Genomic DNA, 25134 nt, shown 5'->3' on the forward strand with positions numbered 1-25134 from the left:
AGGAGCTGTTCTCTCTAGAATTCAGCCACCGTAGGGATCATCATGTCTGCCCATCATCTGTCATAGCCCACTTTTCTTCCCTTTCTGCTTCCTATTTATTCGGTAGATTAAAGCAGTGGAGTTATGCCTTATAAAGTCAGCTCACAGAGGCAAAAGTCAAATGCTACAAAAATTATCATTGAAAAGTGCTCTAGGAAGGCACCATGAGGGTTAGAAATCAGTATGCTGTCTTTTGGTACACTTAGCATAGCCGGCTTCTCTGGCATCAGAATCAGTCAGTGTTTCTTTGGCTAGGATTCTGATAAAATAGCCTTTGGGAGCCATGATGTACGGGACAGATGTACCTTTTAAGTACTGGAGCTGCACCCGTCTTGGTGAGATTTTCAAGCTCTGAGAAGCGCATGGGAACTGAGACTGGCTTAGGGAACTGCACAGTTCTATTTATCATCTCAATCAGTCTTGCTACAGGCTCTAATTGAGTGGAGTGTTGGCAGAATCACGGGCACCATTTAAATTGTGAATTTCTCCTTGCCTGTTGTACATAAACAGGTAAAATCAAGTAAACTGGATGTTAAGTGCACATTTAGATGTGACACCATGGCATTTAGTTATTGAATATTAAAAAACCGAGTATTTCTTGACATGTGTAGAGTTAATCGGCACTCTGTCTTTCTGTCCTCTAGCATTTCCGTGGTTTGGCATGGATATCGGTGGAACGCTGGTTAAGTTGGTCTACTTTGAACCGAAGGATATTACAGCTGAAGAGGAGCAAGAGGAAGTGGAGAACCTGAAGAGCATCAGGAAGTATTTGACTTCCAACACCGCTTATGGGAAAACTGGGATCCGAGATGTCCACCTGGAACTGAAAAACTTGACCATGTGTGGGCGCAAAGGGAACCTGCACTTCATCCGCTTCCCCAGCTGTGCCATGCACCTGTTCATTCAGATGGGCAGCGAAAAGAACTTCTCCAGCCTTCACACCACTCTCTGTGCCACAGGAGGCGGGGCTTTCAAGTTCGAAGAGGACTTCAGAATGGTATGTGGGTTTGTCCTTGTTAAAACAACAAAACCACCCCTTAGAGAAAGAAAGAAAACCTCTCATATGTCCAAAATCATGGTGTCTCATACCAAAGAACTAGATTACTACTAGCCTTGGGGTTTTGCTTAAGTTTACTTTACCTCTCTGCCTCAGTTTCCTCATTTATATGAATAATTACTACCCCATAGGGTTGTTATGCAAAAGATTAAATGAGATAATATGTACCTAGTGCTTTGTTAATGCTCAATAAATATTAGCTATCATCATCACTTTCGTTATGATTACTGCCGCACAGTACACTAAAGAGAAGATGATATACAGAATTCCCTTCTGAAGTATTTTAGAGTTTTCCACAAATACCACCACTCCCTGAAAAGCATAATCACTGTGCTGGTTTTACAGATCTATAGACTGAGGCCCACAGGAAAGCCTTCCTATAAATCGTAATAAAAATGATTACTTCTGTCTACCCATTTGCACTGTCTTTTTATTTTACGGATGTCATTCAGAAGTGTTACAAACAAAAATGAACTTCTTGATATTATTTAAAGGTGAATTCCTTTGTTAGTGACCACGACTTGGGGAGTGTGGTGCTGCACGATAAGACTCATGCCGTATCCTGGTGGGCACTGCTTTCCAACCCTGGGTTACCCACTGGAATTGGACACATTTGGCTAAATGGAAGATCTGAGTGCATGCCACGGATTCCGAACTTTCTCTTTATTTAGGAATCCCTTAACACCTGTGTGTTCCAGTTTTCCCATCTCTGCAGCCAAGGTCATCTCCGTACTGTCCAGCCTCATCTCACAGAAAATAAAGTGAGAAAAAATAGGTGAACAAAGTAAAGGGAACTAGATTAACAAAAGTGATTGAACATAGGAGAAGGGAAGGTTGGACGGTTTGGGGATTAGTCTTGCCCGAAAGTTGAAAGCGTAGTGATGTGAGACATAAAGTACATTTTCTCAGAGCCTAGAGTACAAATTAGTGGCATTTTGTTGTGGAAGTAATGTATATGGGTTGCTGAAGTGAACCCTGTCCTGGAACTAATGTAATCCAGTCTTGTCAAAGTCTATCATTAATGAATAAATTAAGGAGTCAATGAGTTATTCATGGTATTCAGCTATAAGTGAATATTTTCTTTCTATCATTAAAGCTAACATTGTTTATCTCTTTGATTATATACTAAGTAGTTTCTGCTGAGGAGTCCTACCACAGTACCCTAAGTGAGACTGATTATACTCATGTGTTAGCTTCTTTCATGTCCCCTTTCCCTACCTAGCTGTAGAATTTGACGCTGCCACCTACTTAAATGATTCATGGGATCTTTTTCCCATCACAGAGGTCCAATGATCAAAGAATTCTAAAACTGAGATCCAGGAACATGAAAATTAAATTGGAGCTCATAAGCAAAAAAACATTGAACCTGGATTCTAGGCCTGTGTCTTCATTAACTAGCCAGGTAACTTTGGGTGAGATCTGTCCCTCCTGTGGGCCTTAGTTTCATCATCTGATTTTTAGGACATCAGAACTAGAAGTGATCTCTGGAATACAGGAAGTACGGCATTCTTGTGCTGTACGGATAAGAAAGCTAAAGCTAAAGAGAGATTACAAAGTCCTAGGAGTGGCCCCTAGGTAAAAGCTGAGCTATCACCTCATTTCTGATTCATTTCTGATACAGAAGGAATACTGACCCAGCCCTCATGCTGTGAACTCTCTGGGTCACTCAAGGAAACCCTACTGTCCATCTCCCCTGGGGAGGCCGTAGTGAACTAAGGTGACCTGGAGGATTTATGCAATGTCTGTTAATGCCTCCAGCCCTCCTCTGGGGTAATGTGTATTTGGGAGGATGTTACTCAATAAACATTGGCCATGAGCAAGTGTGTTTCTCAAGGTCCTGAACTGAGAAAGGTCATACATTATTACAGCCAAGGTAAAAAAGCCTTTGCTCTCGCAGGCAGGCTGTTGGAGCCTAATGAATAGACTGGAGCAGGGAGCCAGTTTGAAGCACAGTCACATGCGCTTAATGATGGGGACATGTTCTGAGAAATGCATCATTAGGTGATTTCATTGTTATGCAAAAACATCATAGAGGGCACTTAACACCCATCTGTGCGGTGTAGCCTACCACTGTATGGTCTGAGAGCCTATTGCCACAAGCCTGTTTAGCATGTTGCTGTACAAAACGACATGAGATTAAATCAAGCACAAGAGAACATGATACAATCTTGAGATGTGGTAAGTACCAGATGTGTGGGGCTGCTGCTGGCATAACATGGCATACTGTTTTATAGCCAACTTATTACTTTTATAAGTAGAAAGCATATAGTCTAAAATAGCAATAAGAGCAGTAAAACATAAACCAGGAACACAGGCATTTTTATCATTATGAAGTATTATGTACTGTCCATAATTGTATGGGTTATACTTTTGTATGACTGGCAGCACAGTAGGTTTTTCTGCCGCAGCAGCACCACAAAGACGTGAATCGTGTGTCGCATTAGCACATTACCGCGGCTATGGCATCACTAGGCCATAGGAAATTTTCAGCTCCCTTATAATTGTATGAGACCACCATCATTCATGCAGTCCCTCACTGACTGAAGTGTTATGTGCCACATGACTGTGTTAGCCAAACAGCCTGGCCAGGCAAAACATTCACCTTTAAAAGAAAGTACACGGCTGTCTTTTGTTTCCACTCTCAGTCTTGGCCAAAGTGAAGGCAGAATCAAAGAAGACCGATCTCTTCCCATAGCCTTTTGTCTGTGCACTACATGATGTGCCCTTATGTACCCAAAGTTTTTAGGAAGAATAGGTTTCATCATCTTCTTTCCTAAGCATTCATTTCTCACTCAGCAAGTACTTACTGTGCTCCTGTGTGCACGTACTGTAAAGAACAAAAAGCCTCTGCCCTCCTTAAAGTTATGTTCTAGTGCAGGGAAATGCTCAATCATCAAGGAAGGTAGTGAACGTAGAATAAAGCAAAGGTCAGTAAGTGGAGAGATGCGCAAGGCAAGGGGGGAAGGGAGGGCTGGGATGGTCTCAGTGTGGTGAGCTAATGCTGCAGCAGGGGCGGGAGAAGTAATAAAACAACCAGGCCAGCATCTGGCGGAGAGTATTTTAGGTAGAGAGAACAGTCAGGATCCCTTAGGTATGCTAAATCCAAGTTCTTTCCGGAAGAGGAAAGCGAAGGTGCTTACTGAGCTGTAAAGGATCAATGTACATGACTGTATATATTAAACAGTCCAGGAGCAAAATAGCATACTTGTGAAGTCCTGTCATTGTTATTATATAAAATCACTGTTTTGGGTATAACACGACTTTCTAGGTACGTGTTTGAAAAATCTGAGTACATAATTAGGACTAACTAAAGATGTTTAGCAGACCCTGAACAGTTAGCAATTATGTCTGATGACTGTGTCCTTTTCATATATAGTAAATGCACTTGAACTGAACTATTCTTAACTATTCTTCATCCAGTCTGGAAGGTACAAGGAAGAGCTACAAACCAGGAGACAAACATTAAATTAGACCCCAGTGTAGCATACTTTTGGCTGAACAAAGCTGCATTTCTTTCTTCCTTTTTCTTTCCCTCTCCTCCCCCCGTGTCCTCCCACTGCCGGCCTACTCCTTTCCTCCCTCCCTTCTTTTAAGATTTTGGGATCACTATCACAAAAATTCCCGACAGATGAAAGTTAGCCTTCAAAATTGATGAGGAACTGGTAAGCCAGTAAGGAATGCCACCACTCAGAGTGATCCTCCAGGGAGAGAGAGACTGGTGGGCTGTGCACCCGGGTACTTGGCACCGACACCATGCGTGTGTCAGCGACTCTGTGTTCCTCCCCACTGCTGTGACTAGAGAACCTACCAGAGTCCTTCACGTACCAAATCTAATATTTTCACCCACAACTACTCTAACTTCCATAAAAGTATTCTTTAGGAGGCACAGCATTCTAACAATAACAACATTATTGTAGAAAAAATTCTCTTTCTTGTGCGCCTAGCTCTTCATTAGAATGCACAGCTTTCCTTGTGAGTTTTTTTGTTCAGTCCAAGACTGACATGAATTTGAAATTGGCAGTTATTCTTTTAATTACTTAAAAAAAAAAAGACCTGCCCTCTGAACAAACAGGATATAACAACAATCTTATTTGTTAGACGTGAGATTTAGGGAAGACAAAAAAGTTTTCTGATTGTTTGATTACTTTTTTTTTTTTTTAAGGTGTGAGGACTTAGAATTGGGACTTAGAATTGGCCTTTCTTGAGGGAACAATCTAGAAAAAGTTACTGGCGGAAAAGTCATCTGGAAGGAGTAGTGTAATTATGGATATGTGATATTCTAAACCTAAATCGGCCACCCAAGAATATTTTTAGCCTGGTTTCTGTTATTCATCTGGGGGCTGACCTGTGGTAGTGCAGGAGCAGAAGGTTTGGAGACGGGGTCATTCTCCACTTCCTTCCTGCCTCATACTCTGGACCACTCCTGTACGGTCCCTTGTATATAACCAGGTGTGTTGGGGGCAAGAGCCATCTTTGGGGACCTGTTGTATTGCTCACTCACAGACCGTGTTCGAAATTCACCTCTCAGGTCTCCTCTGTGCAGAGAAAGTTCCTCGAGTGTAATTTGTAATTCAGAGATAATGATTTTATATGCAAATTATTCTTGGTTTAAGATAACTTTTTCTGCCATTTCCAATGATTTCTGGAGCTGCTGTCAGCATAAGCACCGAGGGAAGTATAAGGTGTCATGCAGATGTGGATTTGATCACTTCTGAACTATAATTTGGAGACTCATTTCTCTACTCCAGGAGGCTGAGAAAACTGGTTGGGGGTAGGTCCACGGAATACCCCATGTGGAGTATGGGAGTATGGAGCCTCTGGGGGTGGTTTTTAGCAGATTCATTCATTTATTTAGCTATTTAGTTATTTTTGACAGACTGAGCTGGAGCACATAAAGTGAGCCCTTTCCAGTTGTACACTGACCGCGCTTTGTGTTTGGGATCCATATTTTTTCTAATTTTACCAAGCAGGGAATCATTGATAACAAAGAAAACTAAGCCCAGAGCAAATGTTTCTCTGTAGCTGGGATCGCGACATGCCGTTCTAGGCTTTCCATAAAGTTGGTTCGGTTGACTAATAACCTGCAAAGTCTGAACAGTAATTCTGTCTTGTTTTGCATTTTAGATGGGGTGTATAAAAGTGCAAGTAATGACGGGACTCGTTGCTTACACAGGGAAACCCATCCTTTTGGCTGGATGGTGAATTCCTCTGAGGGAGGTCTCTAAGGGTCTCAATGACAGTGACTCATTTCTGTTTCCCAGTTTGGGGACGTATGACCTCAGGCTTCAGAAATAATCATCCCTCAGTAAAATGTGTAGAAAGAGATGTTTGTTTGCTGCTAGTTTTGTTTTTTTTTTTATGATTTTGCGAGGAAAGGTGAGATAGCAATGTTTTCTTTGCTTAATTTGCCCTAAGAGGCTTTTTTGCCCCGGCATAGTTTCAGGATGTCCAGCAGGACAGGCTGTATTTATATTTGTGTTTGTGATGTTGTCTCTGGACATGGCTATTGATATTGTTGACTGATTACTTAGAGTAATTATTAAACGGGTTAATCTATGATCACAAGACTGGCTGATGAAATTGCTGCCTTTCAGTTTGGGGTGATCCAAGAGGTGATAACTTTACTGTTTCAGTTTAACAAATGTTTAGCAATCATTATGGACATGCCTTTGAACATGGTGTTTCAGGGGCAAGCAGTGAACCAGAAAACAAGCTACAAAGTGACTGATGCTCGAGTATAATACAAAGAATGCTGAGGAATCCAGGACTAAGAAAGTAGCATTTGTACTGCTGTGTCTTACTTTAGTCTTTTAGGTCTCCAGATAATTTTTATATTTCTAGCATTATCCCCTTAAAATGTATATAGTTACATGCCTCTCACCCTGAAGTTTCACTTGTAAAAAATGAAATGTTTGGAATTACTTATGGGATGCATTTAATTTCTAACCAATTATCATTTAGAATGATGGTTTCTGTGTATCAAGACAAGTTCTACCACCTCGTTGGTAACCTGTTCTAACTAATTCTGTTCTGCAGGGATAACTTCAGTGGATTTTGTTGAGTGGGAGATTCAGATCAGTGACACAAAGTCAAAAGTTTTCTTCAAGCTGTTAATTTTTGTGACAAAGATGATGCCCCCTTTGGCAAAAGATTTTGGTACTTGTATAATCGGTTTCCAGATCTCAGAAGTAGTATCTGTTGTGAATGAAGACAAGAGAGGAATGGCACGTCTCTGGGAGATATTTGCAGGTTGTATCACGTAGGGAAAGTTATTTAAGCTCTATGAGCCTTAGCCATAGATTGAGGATAGTGGTACCTACTTACAGGGTTCTTGTGAGAGTTAAATGATCTAATACAAGGGTTTGGCATGTGAGAACAAGAAATACCAGTTATTATTTTCTCACAGAGATTTTTAAACATTTAAGTTAGACATTATAAATTATCTTTTCTCATTGATTGATTCTGTTGGTGATTGCTAGATTTTTATTTATTTATTTATTTTGTCCATGGAAAATGAGCATCAGACAGACGTTTGGACCAGCGGTAATGCCATTTTGAGGATCATGAGTTAGACTTGTGAGGATGCAAAGTGGCCACTCACTCCCCTTTACCTTTTCCCCTCTGTACCTAGGAATAGGAGTTTTGTCCCATTAGAATACGAAAGGACACTTTGAGGCCACCCCAGCTGTTCATAATGACTCAACATTTGTTGAGTCATTTGTACATGTCAGGCCCTGTATAAGTATTTTACATATGTTGATATTATTATGTAATTTTCACAATAACACTAGGCAGTGGGTATTATTATACCCACTTTACAGATGAGGAAACTAAGGCTTGAGAAGTTAAGTAACAAGCCCCACATCCCCTAGTTATGTAAGTACTGGAGCCAGATTTCAAAGCCAAGTCCGTCTAACTCTGAAGCCCAGGCCTGGGAAAAGGAGAGTTGGACTCTGTGGGCTGAGGAGGTTGTCCTCCGCTCCCAGGCTCAGTGTGCCGCCCTTGGGACCTCACGTCCTGCCAAGGACGTGTGGGATTCCTGCTGCTTTCAGAACATTCTCACTCTCCTCGCCCTGTGGGAAGCCCCTCTGTTAGTGGTATGCTGTATGTGTTTCCCGTGGCTGCTGTAATTAATTACCACTAACTTAGTGTCTTAAAACAACAGAAGTTTATTCATTTGTAGTTCCGGAGGCCAGAAGACCAAACTGAAGGGGTCGGCAAGCCCACATTTGCTTCAGAAGCTATTGGGCAGACTCCATTTCTGGCCTCTTTCAGTTTCTGGTGGCTATGGGCATTCCTTGGCCTGTGGTGCAGCCCTTTGGTCTCTGCCTTCAGCCTCACGTGGCCTTCTCCTCTGTGGCCATCAGGTCTTCCCTGTGTGCCTCATAAAGAAGCTTGTTATTAGAACCTCAGCAGATAATCCAGGATGTTCTCTTCATCTCAACATCCTTCACATAAGGACATGTGCAAGGACCCTTTACCAGATAAAGTAGCATTCACAGATTCAGAAAATTAGGACATAGACATCTTTCAGGTGCTTACCCTTCAGCCCACTACACATGCTAATGAAATGCTTTTTCAGCTGCTAGACAAGCTACTGTCATCTAGCCTGCACTGTGGGCAGACAGGATGTCCAGAGTCCAGCCAAGGCTAATTAGCAACAAGATTTTACGCCTTGGTGTTTCAGGATGTTTTGATACTTTTCATGTTAATAACACATTTTTGGTCCAGCTCAAAGTCCCACGCACTCCCTGAAAGGTCGTGGCAGCCTTCTGACAGGTTTTGTTCTCTTGCAGATCGCGGACCTGCAGCTCCATAAACTGGACGAACTGGATTGTCTGATTCAGGGCCTGCTCTACGTCGACTCTGTTGGCTTCAACGGCAAGCCGGAATGTTACTATTTTGAAAATCCCACAAATCCCGAATTGTGTCAAAAAAAGCCGTACTGCCTTGATAACCCATATCCTATGCTGCTGGTGAACATGGGCTCAGGTGTCAGCATCCTGGCCGTGTACTCCAAGGACAACTATAAAAGAGTTACAGGGACCAGGTAAACATGGTTTTCACTAGGAGAGCCTTTGTACACTTAAACCCAGGTCTCTTCCTTGAAGGCCAGTTTATAAAAATGTTATTTATAGTGAATGCATTTTTAAAAGAAAGCTCTTATCCTCTATCAGCCAAAAATGATGTATTAGATATGTTATGAAGGTGATGCCTTTAAAGGTTAATAAAACAATCCTTACTCTGTTGGAAACTGATCAGGTTGAGGGGTGAAGGGTCATAAGCATAAGAGGTTTTCCCAAAATGCAGTGCATATTAAGTCCCAATGGACGGCAGGGGCAATACGCACAGCAGAAACTGGATGGAAGAACACAGGGAATGGCCAGGGGGCTTCTAAAGAATCCGTCTTTTGGAGCCACCTTGGCGCCTAACTCCAGATATGAATTGCTTGGGATAATACATCATTCCAATCAGTCAAACTAACTGGGTTTATAGGGAAATACTTGTTACACTCAGATAAATGCTCCGGCTGAGGAGTGGAGTAGTTGGTGTGTCTTGGAGGGCATTTTGGACTGTAACGGACAGGAAAACGGCGCTGTCACCACGGTAGGGTAGAGCGCCTTGCTCTCCAGTGCAGACATACCCAAGGGCAGGCGGGCTCGGCTTCCTCTTCATGGGGATTCAACACGGGAAAAGGACGTGGGGTCAGACATCTAGGAAATCCTGGTAGAAACAAAATGAAATGGGGTTTTCTTGCTTCTAAGAAAACAGTTTGGTCTGAATGTTTCTCCAGCTTATTGGACCACCCAGCCCATTTGAAATGCCATGTGGAATGTGGTTTGGGACATGGTATTGAAACCATTGTTTCTGATAGATGACGATATCATGTAAATTCTGTGGGCCTCTGTATCCTCATTTGTGTCATGAATGGGGTTGTTTCTTAGTTTCTCCAGGCTTTCAAGTACTGAAATCCTGCAGTACTATTCACCCATTGGGGCGGCAGTACTGCTTTCTGCTCTATTTCCATGACTCGTGATGGATCTCTATAAATCCATGGTTCACTGCTGAGGAAAGAAAGAGTTCTCTCCACAGGGGATTTTGGCATTTTCTAGCGATATTTTTTAATTGTCACAACTGGAGGTGGGGTACAACTCACAGCTCAAAGCTAGAGGTTAGGGAGCTCCCCCTACAACAACTCAAAAATACTAAGTCCTAAATGTCAATAGTACTGGTGTAGAGAAACCCTGGCTTACACACACACACACACACACACACACACACACACACCCATTCTTATTAAATCCTGCTTGTGTCCAGACAAAGGCTTGGTGTGTAAGTTAATTGCCACTGGGCATGCATTTGCTCACTGAGAACACAGAGCTTTCCCACACGAGAATCACAACTGATAGCCATGGTCTCATTAGGACTGTCAGGTGCATTAAAGACAAATGAACATTTCAGTGGAGCTGGTTTTGCCTTAGAGATTGATCTTCTGATAGAGGTACAATTTTAATTGGTAGAGCTAATCCCAATGTAACAACAAACTAAACAGTTTCCACGATTAGAGATATTTATAAATTTAAATAAATTATTCTTAAATTCATGAATCAAAACATAAGTAAGTTTCCTCAAACTTGGAGCTTCCAGGGATTTGGGTCATCTTCCTGAATAGCTGCTAAGGAGCTAATTGTGGTGTTTGGCTTCTATTCCACGTGTAATAATGCCTATAAATTTTAGTTACTGATTAATGACCACTAATGACCAGGGCTTTGGGATCATCAACAAACCCATCTTGATGTCCAGGCTTAGCTGCAAGCTGCCTGTAACCAGTAGTTTTGGAAATGCGATACAGGAAACTGAATGTGAATAAAGATCCCTTTTGGGGACTGCCACTGGCAGGGGAGGGGAATGAGACATCAGTTCTGGGCCCCAGACCCTGCTCACTCAACTAGAGCTGTCCTACCAACGTTGCTTTCGGATCCACATTAGAGAGGCCCTGACGTAAACTATTATGGTCAGCAGCATGCGTCAGTGTGTGGAACACACTTTGGGAATCACTGGTGTGAGCACAGGGTTTGAGCTTTAAGATTTGCCACTATTGTGAAATCATAGCTCTACTCCAGGTTGTTACGGTTTTATACCCTACTTTCTCATTAAGTGTTTTTATTTTAAGAAACCACGTCATGGCAGAATATCAGGTTTCTTTTAAACGTGATTTCTAATGCTTCACTTCAGTCTTACATGTAATTTTGTTACATCCTAAATTGGGTAGCAACATTTTTTTTTCTGTTGACACAACTCCAGTTTTACTACAGGAGTCAGTGGAAAAAACAGGACTTTACAACTGACATTAGAATGTGTAGTCTGTTAAAAAAGGAATGTAGAAAATTTTTAAACTTTGGAGAGAGTCGCAGTAAGCATTGATTGGGAATCTATTTTAAAGACGCAAGCCGTTGGTAATTGAAGCTTTCTTGTACCTCTCCCCCAGATCCCTCACTATAAGCTTGTTGGGTTTAAAAAAAATGATCACACTTAAGAGCTATTTCTAGCAGTATGCCGAGGGTGTGGCTGTGTGTCTGCTCAAACAAACAGATGTGTCTGATCGTGAGCAAGAGAACCACTTGATTAATAATCGAGTTAGCAGGCTGGGGATGCCGATGATGTGCTCTTCTGCGACTGCGTGTTCTTTCCTCTTCGCTGCAGGTGCCAGCTGTGTAAATGCATGCTTGCTTTCCCCACCTGGCTCCGAGTCTTTGTCTGGAGTCACCTGTCATTTCCCAGTCATGCAAAGCACTTGTTCTTTCTCACTCATACCAACACATCAGTTGATGAGTTGCCTTCTTTCTAAGTCAGCCAATATCTTCAGTTGCCTATGTTTGGAGTAGGTTAAGTGCCTTCATTAATACCAATGTCTGATGTTCAAAGAAAGGTTGTATTGATGAAAGATAAGGCTAGAAAAAGGAGCAAAAATTGAAAGTACATGCTTAGAGAAAACAAAATGGACCCAACTGGCAGGCACACAAAAGTGTTCCCATTAACACACGGCAGCTTTATAGGGTAGACAGAAACCAACCACATAGCCTAACCCACCATGTTAGAAGCAAGTGAAAACAAAACTTTCTTAGGGAAAATCCACAGTTTCTACCATGGCTGTGTCGTCAAGGCAGCAGTATCCATGGAGCTCTTCCTGTCCTCATGATACTGCTACTGGGGGTCCTTAGCTTCAAAGTTTTTGTGAGAACCCTTAATTTTCATCAAGTATGTATTTTTGTAAGAATCATTAGTTAAGAATTATTACAGTTTTGCTTTAGATGTGATTTAAAGAACAATGTGCCTATCTACAATCTGGTACCTTCTTGTTAGTGGTTATGGACAGTAAATATACTTTACCCTAAAATTTCTTCTCTTAAATTTAAATTAAAAATCACCTTAATGTCAACCTGAATCTTTCTCTTAGAGTTAGGAGCCAGGAGCCAAACACATGAGGGGTTTTCAGGGCTGACAGCTCTTGGAGCTTCAGAATAAATTGATGTGAGCATTTGGCTCTTCACATTTACCCTCATAGCTTTCCTCCAAATCTGCTTTTCTTTCCCTGAGGTAACTTTCATATTAATACACAATTGAGTTCATTCTCAACTACCATAATCAGTTTCTAATTTTGTTTAAAGAGACTCTTAGGGAACTCCCCCACCCCAAAGCAATCAAAATCTTTTTTTTTTTTTTAGATTTTATTTATTTTTAGAGAGAGGGGAAGGGAGGGAGAAAACACTGATGTACAAGAGATACATCGATTGGTTGCCTCTCACAGGCCCCTAACCGGGGATCTGGTTCTCACCCCAGGCATGTGCCCTGACTGGGAATCGAACTAGTGACCTTTTGGTTCGTAGGTGGGCACTGAAGCCACTGAGCCACATCAGCCAGGGAAACAATCAAAAGCTTTTAAAACAGTTTAACCTTGGAGCCATTTTATGGCCTTTGCTACTGTTTCTGACTCTTGGTGGTAAGTAAAATATTAATAATTTTTCCAGAGTCTACTAGAAAAAAAATACAGTGAGACCAACCAGTGGCTTTTTGTCAGAAATTTCCAGGGAGGTTAAATGAGATGGTCCCAGCTAAAGTGAGGTCAGGTGAAAGGAGCCGCTCTCGGGCTGGCCGTTCCCGACCGGTCCTCGGCCCGCTCTGTCATCAGTTTGGTTCCGTAGACCTGAACCACGCTTCATCTCCACGCAGCGCCTTCTTCTAAGTGTTTGTATTCCCGCTACGTGCACGGAGGGGCAACTGGAGGTTTACCGTTGTTCACATGGCAGATAATGCAATGACTAATCAATGATGAGAATAAACTCTGTGTTTCACATACTCCCAACCATAAACCTACTTTTGCCCAATTCTGTATATATATATCAAATATATGATAGTCATTTCTCTGGTTATTTTCTGCTTTCAGACCCCCTAAATAAGAGCGATCATGATTCGGCCTCATTTCATAGGCGGGGAGACTGAATAGAGCCTGTAGGTTAGTGGCTGAGTTGAAGGTCTCACAACAGAAATCAGTGAGAATCTCTCTGGTTTTGCTCTTAAATTCAGGGGCAAGTTTTCCTTGATGTTTCTTTTTCGTCTCTGCCCTCTTTTTTATCCAATCTACCCTAAAGCTCTTTTGTACCCTAGCACTTCAATTCAAGTGCCTCTTGGTTTTTCCTGATTTTACTTACCGATATTAGTAGTCTTGATGTCACTGGGGACTTGGATGGGCATATCTTTAAGTAAAATTTAAAAATAAACCTTATTGTTCCTTCAGTCTTGGAGGTGGAACATTCCTAGGCCTATGTTGCTTGCTGACTGGTTGTGAGACCTTTGAAGAAGCTCTGGAAATGGCAGCTAAAGGCGACAGCACCAATGTTGATAAGCTGGTGAAGGACATTTACGGAGGAGACTATGAACGATTTGGCCTTCAAGGATCTGCAGTAGCATCAAGGTAGAGACGAAGTCGCTAGGAACAGTAGTGATTGAACACAAGGCAACCTCTCCACCCTGGCTATTCACTTAGTTATTTTTAAAGATCTTAACCCACCAGGTGCAACTCTTTGTGGGATCGGAGCTCTGATTTGATCTCCTGCCCTTTATGAAGCACTGAGATGTTTAGCTCTTGATGCTTGTGCTTAAAATAGGGCAGCTTTGAAAGAAGGTTCTGGAAAACTGCAAAAGTTTCCTGTTTCATTCTTGTCCAGATCTCTAGAGGCATTAAAAAATTTCCCCATTAATGGCCATGCTAGTTTGTTCTTGTTAAGAAAAGAGCAGTCAACCATTCATACTGTAACCCTGTCTGCTTGTAAACCATGGCAGTGAAGTCAGGTCATGTGAGGTGGAACAGTTATTCATACAGCTTTCCACAGCACGGTGGTGGAAGTGTGGGGCCTGCCTGAGGATGATTGTGAACATTCTCGCTAATGTTTCCAACATAGCTTTGGCAACATGATGAGTAAGGAAAAGCGAGAGTCCATCAGCAAGGAAGACCTCGCCCGAGCCACACTGGTCACCATCACCAACAACATTGGTTCCATTGCTCGGATGTGTGCGTTGAATGAGGTAAGGCTTTAACCAAGGGGAAGCCACGTGCCATTCCTATTCATCACCTCTGGAAGTTAATTATTGACCCTTACGAAACTACCGCCCTTGGGAAGCCTGCCATTTCTTGCAGTCACACTTGCAGAACTAGAAGGGTGTGTGGTGGGAGAGGAGGAAGAATACGTATTTTAAGTAGGCCCTGGATAATAACGAGTGAAACCATCCAACCGTGGAAGAAACACAATAAAATCACAGCCCATGCCTTAGCTTCTCTAACCACCATTATTCCCGCATATACCCTGTGAAGTGTGAGGAGAAGAAAGCTTTGTGCACCCTTGCAAATATTTGTATGTGAAGCGTTCCACTTATAATATTTGATATTCTCTCTGCTTTCAGCTTCTTTACAGTGTTGCCTTGTGGCATGGAGTTCAAGCAGCATTGTACAGGGCTATCAAAGCACAGAGAGCTTGCTACAGCTGAGGCCGCCAGGGCCCCAGGCACAGGAAGGGGTAGAGCTGGTTACAGACAAAGCTTTGGGAACATGGTTGAAACACCATCAATTTCCTTTGGGGAAAAAAAAGGGGGGACCCTTTTCTGAAATACAAACCATGTAAAATGGACCAGCTCTTACTGAGCAGTGTTAGGAAGACAAGAAAGGGCAGTTGGGCATGCAACAAGTGATGGGGGGGTATTAAAGAATCACGGTGGCATCAGTTATCGCTGAACTTTTAACATAAATCTGACATACACACAGAAGAGTGCCCAGACTGTAAGCATACAGCCCGAGAATCTGTCGCACTCACACCTGTTTAACCACCACTCAGATCAAGACATAGAACATTACAGGTACTGCAGAAACCCCCTAAGTCCTGCCTCGGTGAACAGTGGGGTGTCAAACAGGGTGTGAGGCAGCCCTTGTGACGGGTGGGTGCTGGCCCCGCCTTTGAGCTCTGGGGTTTTACGAGACACACTGTCCTTATTGAATAGAATGTGTCCTTGGTCCATTGGTCAGGGCCCCACTTTTTGTAAGTCCCCATTTCAGATGGAGATTAAATGTGAAGCTGACACTCAGGCGAAGGAATGTATTCCGGGGACATAATTTTTCAAAGTCCACTTCAGTCACAAGAGTCACTGGAACAAGAACATCTATTTTTTTGACATTAATCTTTGAAGAGAGGTTTTCCAAGTAAACCCACTAGCCCTAAGACTGACATGCATGTAGGTGGCTGCACTCACGGACTCCCAAAGGTCAGTTCAATGGGAACTGAGCAATAGATGCCCTTTCCCCTGCTTTCCACAGAGCAAGGGCGAGCCAGCCGGTTTGTTTTTACAGGTATCACAATCACTCAAGAGGGAGGACAAATGATTTTATTTTTAACTTTTGATTTCAAGTTCAAAACCATTTATTTTATAACCTTAGCAAAAGTGTTTGTTGGGAAGTGTTCTGCAATCGTTTAAGTAACTATTTTAGAGATTTCTGTGGAGTGAGTGAATGGGAGGCATCCTGCCTGCCCCGGGCGAAGGCCCTGCTAGCCAGGCGCCCTGCTCGGGGGCAGGCTTTGACGCACGGGGACTGGCAGCACCGTGCATTCCTGGACCCGTGATGCAAGGTCTTCAGGCACAGCTTTGCTCCCCAGGGTCACTGACCGGGGAATCTTTGGTTTCCACCACGTGCACTAAATCTAAAATCTTTTTGCTCTGCTCATTGGAATGTTATGAAATCATTCTCCGTCAACCAAAAATGTTTTTATTCATACTGCTGAAGAGAGAATAATGCAAACACATAGTACATGGTTCTGAAGACACCAGCTGGGTGTAGGGAAGTGCACCTCCATGTCCACAGCTGGCACTCGATGTTGACCGCACTGGAGGCGGCCATTGTTGTTCGTTTTTTTGGTTTTACTCTGTATTGTATGCACTATAGGAAAAACATCCTTTCACAGGTAGCAAACTCTATATAACATTCTTTTTTTTTAACAGTAGTTTTATTGAGATATAATGATACACCAAGCCTTTCCCCTTCCACATATTATTCTACATCTTGTTTTGGTTGTTTATCAAACTTTTAGTGTGAAATGGGTGAAAATACATAAAGGAGAGAGAGGAGCATAAAGAATCCTCACGTAGCCATCAACTGAGACTCAGCAGTTACTACGACTTTGCCAGACAGGTTTCACCTGTCTCTGCTTTCTTCCTCCTCCTCTCTTTTTTGCTAAAATATTAGAAAGCAAGTCCCAGACATTATGTATCAGTCTACCCTGCATACTTTACTATACACTTTGGGGAATGTTGCCTCATATTTTTTACATGATAATACATGTTGAGATTATTCATATACATACATTTAGAATTACCTTATTTTTTTAATGGTCATTATAATATCCTAACTTGCAGATAGGCTGTTCTAGATTTGTTCATTTTCCCAATGATATTTAGGTTTTTTCTAGACCTTGCTATTATTTTTTTAAAATTGATTTTATGTATACATATATGTACACAGCTGTACCATTTTGCACACATGGAATTATACATATAGGATAAATTCCTGGAAGAGAAGTTGCTGAGGCAAGGACGTGTTGATTGTAATTTTGACAGATAGAGATTGTTCTAATTAATTCCCCACCTACCAGGTGTAAGTTTCTCCACATAGAGTTATCAAACCTTTTTATTTTTTTCAATGTCCTAGGGAAGAAACGCTACCTTATTTTGGTTTTAATTTGTATCATATTGTAAGTGAGACTGAGCATTTTTTTCCTCTATTTAGTAGCCACAAGCATTTCTCCCTTTGTGTGTGTGAACTGTCAATGTTAGTCCTGTTCATGCATTTTCCTACTGAGCTGTTGATCTCTCCTTATTGATTTATAGGTAAATAATACATTTTATGTTACATGTACTGAAACTACTTTCTGATAATTGCTTTCCATTTGGGTTTGTTCTTGGGTCCCTCGGAATAAATGAGCTTTTAAAGTACATGTATGCTTTTTTTAATGAATTCTGAATATGACACTTTCTATGAAAAGAATCCTCCCATGTTTTCTTCTCGTATCTTTTGTCCTTTCTCATTTTTAATTTAATGTTTATACTTTTCACTTCCCGGGGATTTGTTTGAAATAAGGAATGTCCATCAGCTTTTAATGCCACTTCTATTATTCCTCTGGCTTTCTACCTGAGCGGGACTGGGGTCTTGAGCAAGTCCTACCCTTGGACTCCCTTGTTTTGGGGTAAAAGGTGAAATTCCCAAATTTAATTAAATTCCCCTTGAATCCAAGTTCCTTACTTTGAGTGTTATTCGCCACCTCTCAGTCTGGGTGGTTTGTGGCTGCAGTTCTTATTTGTGGATATTTATTAATACAACTTCCCACCCCTCTACCCAGGGAAATTTTTCATAGTGGTTAATGGGTTAATGAACATGCATTGTTAAAATTTGAGACAGTTAAAAGGTGATGTTTCTAAACTCTGTTACTCTTGGGATACTGATCAGAAAATAATACCGGCTTCCAAGACTCTTCCCCTTGATATGAGTGCCCATAGCACCTGGCTCAGTGAGTGAGTGGTTCGCAGCCTCTGCAGATAGCCAGGCCTATCTCAGTGCTGTGTGGTGTTCAGAATACAAGACTGTATCCATGACAACAAACATACAAATGTATTCTTTGTTACTGTATTTTAACCATGTGTGGACCAAACAGGATATTTCCCCCACATGTTGTAAAAGCAAAGAACATTGTTTCTTTTTTTCCCAGTGTTTGGCAGAGAGCAAACTGAGCAAATGCATTAGAAATAACCCATACCATGGCCATTTATTTATGAGTTGGTTGTAAGAATATTTTATAGTCAGAAGTTTGGGGGATTGAAGAAATGCACAAGCCAATTTGGCTGAACTTAAATTCCAGTTCCAATTTTTTGGAGGAATGTTGGGAGATGAATTTCCTATCAGACTTAAGGCAACCTAACGATCCCTGCGCATAAACCCAACATAAACCCAGCACCAGTCTCTGCCTCCTCCAAACAAAGTCTCACCCTCTTCTTGTGCAGTGTACTACAAGGTTTGCTCAACTTCATCTTGGAAATGCTAAAATCGTGCCATGTTTAATAAAGAAATTTACTCTGCAAGGTTCTGGGAGTACAGTGATGTATGGAACGTTGGGTCTTTGCTAACTGCCATTTTTTGTGCTATGGCTCAATTATGTTCCTTTGTTGTTGTTGTTCCAGAATATTGACAGAGTTGTGTTTGTTGGGAATTTTCTCAGAATCAATATGGTCTCCATGAAGCTACTAGCATATGCCATGGATTTTTGGTCCAAAGGACAGCTAAAAGCTCTGTTTTTGGAACATGAGGTAAGTTGAGCTTGCAGGGACTTAGTGGTGCTCTGTGGAAGTGTTTGGGTTTATCTAGCATCGAAGAGGGTCTCTTACCCTGCACTTAGTATGCAGAGGATAAAGAAGAACAGTGTCCGAAGTGGAAGTTCTCTCATCCAACAGTCAGGGCTGATAACTGGTCATTAAAAAGCATCTTTCTACTCTAATCATTTTATTGTAACACAAATGTGTAAATGTTCATTCACTCGCCATTTTTTTTTATGTCAGACCAAGGCCTGTTTGGGGGCATGAGTTCTGCTTACTGAAACTCTGTAGTTGTCTTGTTTTTCGTATTTTTTCCATATTCACCTCTTTTGATTTCTGGCTTGTTTCTTTAAAGTGGATCAAGAAGTTAAAGATACTGATAAAGCAGTTTGGTTGTAGAACTGTAGGCGTCCCCCTCAGGATTTCGTATGTGGCACCTGTCTGGAGAACAAAGTTTGGGACTACCTTTTTTAATCTTTGTTTTGTTTTGGTTCCAGTTTTGTTAAGATACCATTGACATAAAAGGACTCATAGACACGGACATCAGTGTGATGATTGCCAAGGGGGGAGGCTATACGGGGACTAAGTGGTCATTGGAAAAAAATACGAGAAACATTTTTTAAAAAGATATAACAGTGTATAAGTTTTAGGTATAAAACAAAGATTTGATATATGTATATATAAAAATAATGACGATAGTGAGTTTAGTTATTCATCACCACACACTGTTACACAGATAATTTTTCCTTCTGATGAGAATTTTTAAGATTTACTCTTATCTCTTAACAGATTTTAGTATTAACTAACTACCTTTTTCAATCTTTTTCAAGAATTTTACTGGATGTTTACAGAAGTGACCATTTTATACTCTCTTTATTAGTCAAGTTGGTATATAATTAAGTTAGATTATTACACTAACAACTAAATTGTCATAAGCAAATGCGAGGATAAACACAGCTGACTTTTGGCAAATAAACAACTCAGTTGGTGAGCATGGAAGCCTTGAGGCTAGTAAGAGGAGCCGTGTGGCCTGATGGACTGGTGTACCTGACCATCAGCCAGCCTGTTTACAGAGGAAATGGCCAGCGCTGGTTAATTCAGAGTCCCTCGTGTGGAGTTTACACACTAGTGCGTGTCAGAGGTTTCTGAGAGCGGGGGAGGGGCACCCTTCTTGCCACCTTCTCTGTCCCCACCTCTAAATTCAGTCCTGTAGGTTGCAGCTGTTTATCACAGGAGATACCTAATCACTTGGCTATATTGCAGCAGAAAAAATGGTGAGAGAACTCATATCATTCATTTCAGTTGTAATGACTAACTCCTGTTGCATATTTCTCATTGCCAAACTGAATTGTTTATTTGAAAAGTTGCTGATGGATTTTGGTTATTTAGAGCTCTCTAAGCCCCTATTTTGTTTTCATTAAAGCATAAAACAACAGGAACTTAAATACTAAATAGTTAAGGCCCAATGATAGAAATTAATACTAAAGAAATCCTTTTTTCTTTTCTTTTCTTTTTTTAAAGCAAGCTTAGGCATGAAGTGATACAACTTCTTGGGGCTGAGGGGAGTGGAGTTCCATAGTTTTCACTCTCCCTCCCCCAAGCAGAGCGGCTCCCTTTTTATTTGCTTACTTATTGATTTTCCACATAAGATTTTATTTGAAAAAAGAAAAAATGGCCTCAGCTTTAAAAAATAATTAAAATGAAAACCACTGTTCTAATCCAACTAGTGTTGCCATATTTAGTGATTAAAAATATGGAATGTACTTATTTTATCTGGCACTTATCTCCCTTTTATCTGGCGACCCTAAGTCCAGATTCTCTTGGACTAGTCATCCTAGCTTGATGCCTGTGTTGGTGGCCAGAGCTGTTTCATGCCAGGGACACATAAAAAAAATAAAAGAAATCATTATAATATAATACATGGCACTTCTGTAGCACTCGCTGTTTGCCATTTTTTAAGCACTTTACATCAGTTAACTTGTTTCATATATATAATCCATATTCAATAAATCGCATTATTATTATTCCACTGTGTTTTATGGCAGAGTAAAGGTTTTAAATTTTTCTCAGCTACACCATTAGGGGGCAGCATTCCAAGAGTTACTAAAAACCGTAGGTATTTGGCTCAGTTCAAGGACAGTTAATGCAGTTTTCCCATTGTTTTTGTAGGGTTACTTTGGAGCTGTTGGGGCACTATTGGAACTGTTCAAAATGACTGATGACCAGTAGAGATGCGCCACAGATGGGGCAGAGACCTGAGAAGGTCTCCACCGCTGCTGGAGAAGGTGGAAGCCGCCGTGGGACGGAAGCCAAGCCATTCATGGCAGATGCACCTGCTAGATTTGTAAATAACCCAAAATCCTTCTAGCTGATCTTTTACTCTTGAGTTTTGAGCTTATGATTCAAAATGGGAAATCCAAGAGTTTTTTTTCTGTATTACTGTATTTTTAAGAAAAAAAAAAACAACATTTTGTGCAGCGTGGCCAAACCTACCAATTTTATGCATTAACTTGGCAAAGTTGTATGATGTTTAAGAAGGACCGGAAAATTTAAGTGCTGTTTATACTTCTTCTGGGGTTTACTGATCAGTGTGGTAATTTTAAATTCGTTTAGTAATTACTCTAGGAGATTTTACCTTTACTTATATTTTTCATGACGTTTCATGATTTGCTGTTGGTTTCAGATGAAACTACAAATCTAGCATGTTTTACTGTGAACACTATTTCGTTTGTTTGTGTATCTTTTATTGTCTTTTTTTTTTCTGTTTCAATGTCTTATGGAAAAAGAGTCTTCCCCCGTTCCTGGCCTTGGACGACTCCCCTTCGCCACCATGCCTTCCTTGACTGTAGTCATTTAGATTAATCAAGGTGCTGTCCAACTCAATACGAAGTTAACCGTGAGACCTAACGCTCTCAAAAGTGCCCTCGAAGGGGAAACTCTGAAAGTGTTCATGAATTTAAGGAGTCTGGCAAAAGTTGAGAATTATATGCAGTTTTGTCATACCCCTTGTGAATCCGTCCTATGATGAAGTGTCCTCATCCATGCACAGAATATGAAGGGCAGCAAACCCTCGTGCGAGCCATTGGCATTCACAGAACACGGTCTCCCGGGAGATTAACTGCTCCCTTTGGGAGATTTAGGGGAAGTCATGGATTGAGGTGTCAGGTAGTAACATCTTTTTGTTTTGTACATGTATATGCTTAGGAGCTTTGTAACAAGACATCTTAAATAATAATAAAGTTTTTTCATTTCAGATATTTGAAACTAAAAATGGTGTTTCAATCCTAGTTGCTAAAATTTAAAAAAAAATTATGATACCGATATATATTTTTTCTTTTTAAAAGACATCATTGGGACTGATGGGTAACTTTCAAATGTGAATCTTAGATGGACATTGAAACCCATGCGACCTAACAATTAAGAACTAATTAATAGTGCGAACTGAGCGTCTTGCCGAAAGGGATCATCGCCCCGTGAGGAAGCTTTCCTTCTCTGCCTTCCGAGCACCCCTTTAGTTTCCATACCAAGTCTCCGAGCTGATGTTAATGGAAGTATTCACTTGTCTGGTTGAAATAAAGCCTGTTTCTGTTGTGATTTTTTTTAGTGTATTTGTTATTTTTCATTTCCTAATCTTCGTGTTCCCATTTCGTGCTTTTGTCGCATGAAATGAACGTGTGTTGCATGTTTGCTACTCTGCGTTGCGTAGGTAGACGCCGTCCCGCAAGTACAGCAAAGTCCGAAACACTGTGTCTTCAGTTGACGCTGTAGCTCTATGCAGGAATTTTTTAAAATAGTTTTCTTATTCTTATATAATTAACTCCTTATTCCTAAAATCTCGCTACTATATTGGGTAACTCCAAAAGATTTTCAGAATGTGGTCATCACAAGTACATTGTATCAACTTCCACCAGGCTTTCAAAAATTCAAACAACTAAGGTGTTCTTGAAAAAGGCAGGTGTAGAAATCCATGTATTATCTATGATAGTGCCTTTTTAAATTGCTCTTTTCTACCAATTCCTACTCTCATCTGCCAGGGAATAGCACGCCTTGGGTCGTGTTTCTGCAAAAGAAATCGGTGCAGCTTGATGTGACTAAGTAATTGTGTTAATTATCTGGAACCACTTGATCTCCCATTAGCAGTGTTTAAAACATTGGTTCAGCTAAGGAAGTAAATTATTCTGTTAAAACAAATATTAGTTAAATGTTGCCTACATACAGCCAGCCCCTTTTTTACATTGAGGGACTTGTAGCCTGAGGGTTTTTGCACTTACTTGAATTACAGAAACTTTCCTTTGTCTCAGTGTTGTGAAGAAACTTGGGAGGAAGGAAGGATTTGTATCTTGAGCCACGTGACGTCAGGAATGTCAGGTGGTCCTGAGCACGGCTTCTGATTGCGAGTCAGCTTCAGTCTGGGTCCAGCTCAGCCACTGACCAGCTGTCCAGACAAGTTGTTAGCCCTCTCACTAAACCCTAGTTTCCTCACTCATAAAATGGGGAAAATAGTAGTTTTCAACTCCATATTTAAAGAGATTAAGCCTGGCTGGTGTAGCTCAGTGGACTGAGCACGGGCCTGCAAACCAAAAGGTCACTGGTTCGATTCCCAGTCAGGGCACATGCCTGGATTGTGGGCCACGCCTCCGGTGGGGGGCATGCAAGAGGCAACCACACATTGATGTTTCTCTCCCTCACTTTCTCCCTCCCTTCCCCCTCAGTCTAAAAATAAATAAGTAAAATCTTTAAAAAAAAAAAAAGAGATTAGCACAAGGCTGACACATAATAAATGCTTCATTAATGTTAGCTATACTGAAAAGAAAATAGAAGTTTTAACTAACACATTAAATCTGATTTTTAGCCTTCTGGAATGTGGGTAACTTTCTTTTCAAGATTGTATTTGTGTATTTTTAGAGAGAGGAGAAAGAGAGGGAGAGAAATATCAGTGTGTGGTTGCCTCTCACACACCTCCTCCTGGGGACCTGGCCCACAACCCAGGCAATGTGCCCTGACTGGGAATTGAGCCAGCGACCCTTTGCTTTGCAGGCCACCAGCCCTCAATCCACTGAGCCACACCAGCCAGGGTTTGGAATGCAAGGAACTTATTTTAGCACAGAGGTTCTTTGCAGATCTCCACATGCTAGTACATATCTCCAGCCCTCAGCCCCAATTCCAAATCCCAAACTCTCCAAGTTTATCTTGATAACTCAGTGGACAGAAAAAGTTACTGGAGTATTAATTATCACACTTTGTAGGGCTCTTCACACATTTTGTCGCAAAGCTATTAATGTATTTGATGACACAGTACTGCCCCAAACACTGCTAGGGGTGTTAAGTAGTGAACAATTCTCAATTTCGAAGTTCACCTGGTCCCAAGATTTTCCAGTAAACAGATTGTGGAGATATAATTGTATTCTTCAGTTTATTGTAGTAAGCGTAGACTCAGAGTGCCTTTGCTGGGAACTGTGGTTACAGGTAATTTATACTTGACATCATTCAGTCACAGAAGGAGTATTAGGAAGTTACTTTGTGCTGGGAAGGAACTGAGGAGACTAGGATACAGCCCCTGCTGTCCAGCAAGAGGAGGGCAGAAGTCCTAAGCCAATGCAGTAATAAAGTGTCTCAGGTGTCATTTACTCATTTATTCATGCATACATTTATTCACAAGTATTTACAGTAGTGAACAAAACAAAGACCAGTCCTCACAGAGGTTACATTCCTAGAAGGGAAGACAGATGCATTAATAATTATATAATAGAATATTAGATCAGTGCTCTAAAGGGAAAGGGAAGGGAAGGGTCTAGAGGTGGGGGTTAATGATGTTTAGACAATGAGAAGGAGAGAAACTACTTCTTTGGTTAGAGTAATCAAAGACAACATCTCTCAGAGGTGACATTTGAGTAGATTTGAATGGAGTAGGGAACACACCATGTAAACACCTGGCAGAAAATATTTCATCCCTGGCAAAAAAGACGGAGGTTTGGAGGGACTGCAAGCAGGCCGGCATGCCTGGACCAAACAGTGGAGAGAGTGGTGGGAAATGCAGTTCTAGGCATAGCCATGGAGGAGGTCCTACACCAAGTCCATAAATGAGGCTGGAAGGCTGCCCTTGAACCAGGGATTCATTACTTGTGGAGGCAGGG

At 41.3% G+C, this 25134-nt stretch overlaps 1 protein-coding gene across 4 annotated transcripts in view; it reads left to right on the top strand.

The window, feature by feature from the left end:
* PANK1 (pantothenate kinase 1) overlaps positions 1–22594 on the top strand; it is a 52679-nt gene extending 30085 nt beyond the window's left edge. For all 4 annotated transcript variants that reach the window (XM_037156582.2, XM_037156585.2, XM_037156584.2 and 1 more), the window contains 6 exons: positions 684–1036; positions 8893–9146; positions 13893–14069; positions 14557–14680; positions 18869–18994; positions 21170–22594. In XM_037156582.2, the coding sequence (XP_037012477.2) occupies positions 684–1036; positions 8893–9146; positions 13893–14069; positions 14557–14680; positions 18869–18994; positions 21170–21229 (1094 nt within the window). In that variant the 3' untranslated portion in view covers positions 21230–22594. The remainder of the gene's footprint in view (positions 1–683; positions 1037–8892; positions 9147–13892; positions 14070–14556; positions 14681–18868; positions 18995–21169) is intronic.
* The last annotated feature ends 2540 nt before the right edge of the window (positions 22595–25134 follow it).

The sequence above is a fragment of the Artibeus jamaicensis genome, unplaced genomic scaffold (genome assembly GCF_021234435.1).
Source record: "Artibeus jamaicensis isolate MK-2021 breed Jamaican fruit bat unplaced genomic scaffold, CSHL_Jam_final contig_332, whole genome shotgun sequence".
NCBI lineage: Eukaryota > Metazoa > Chordata > Mammalia > Chiroptera > Phyllostomidae > Artibeus > Artibeus jamaicensis.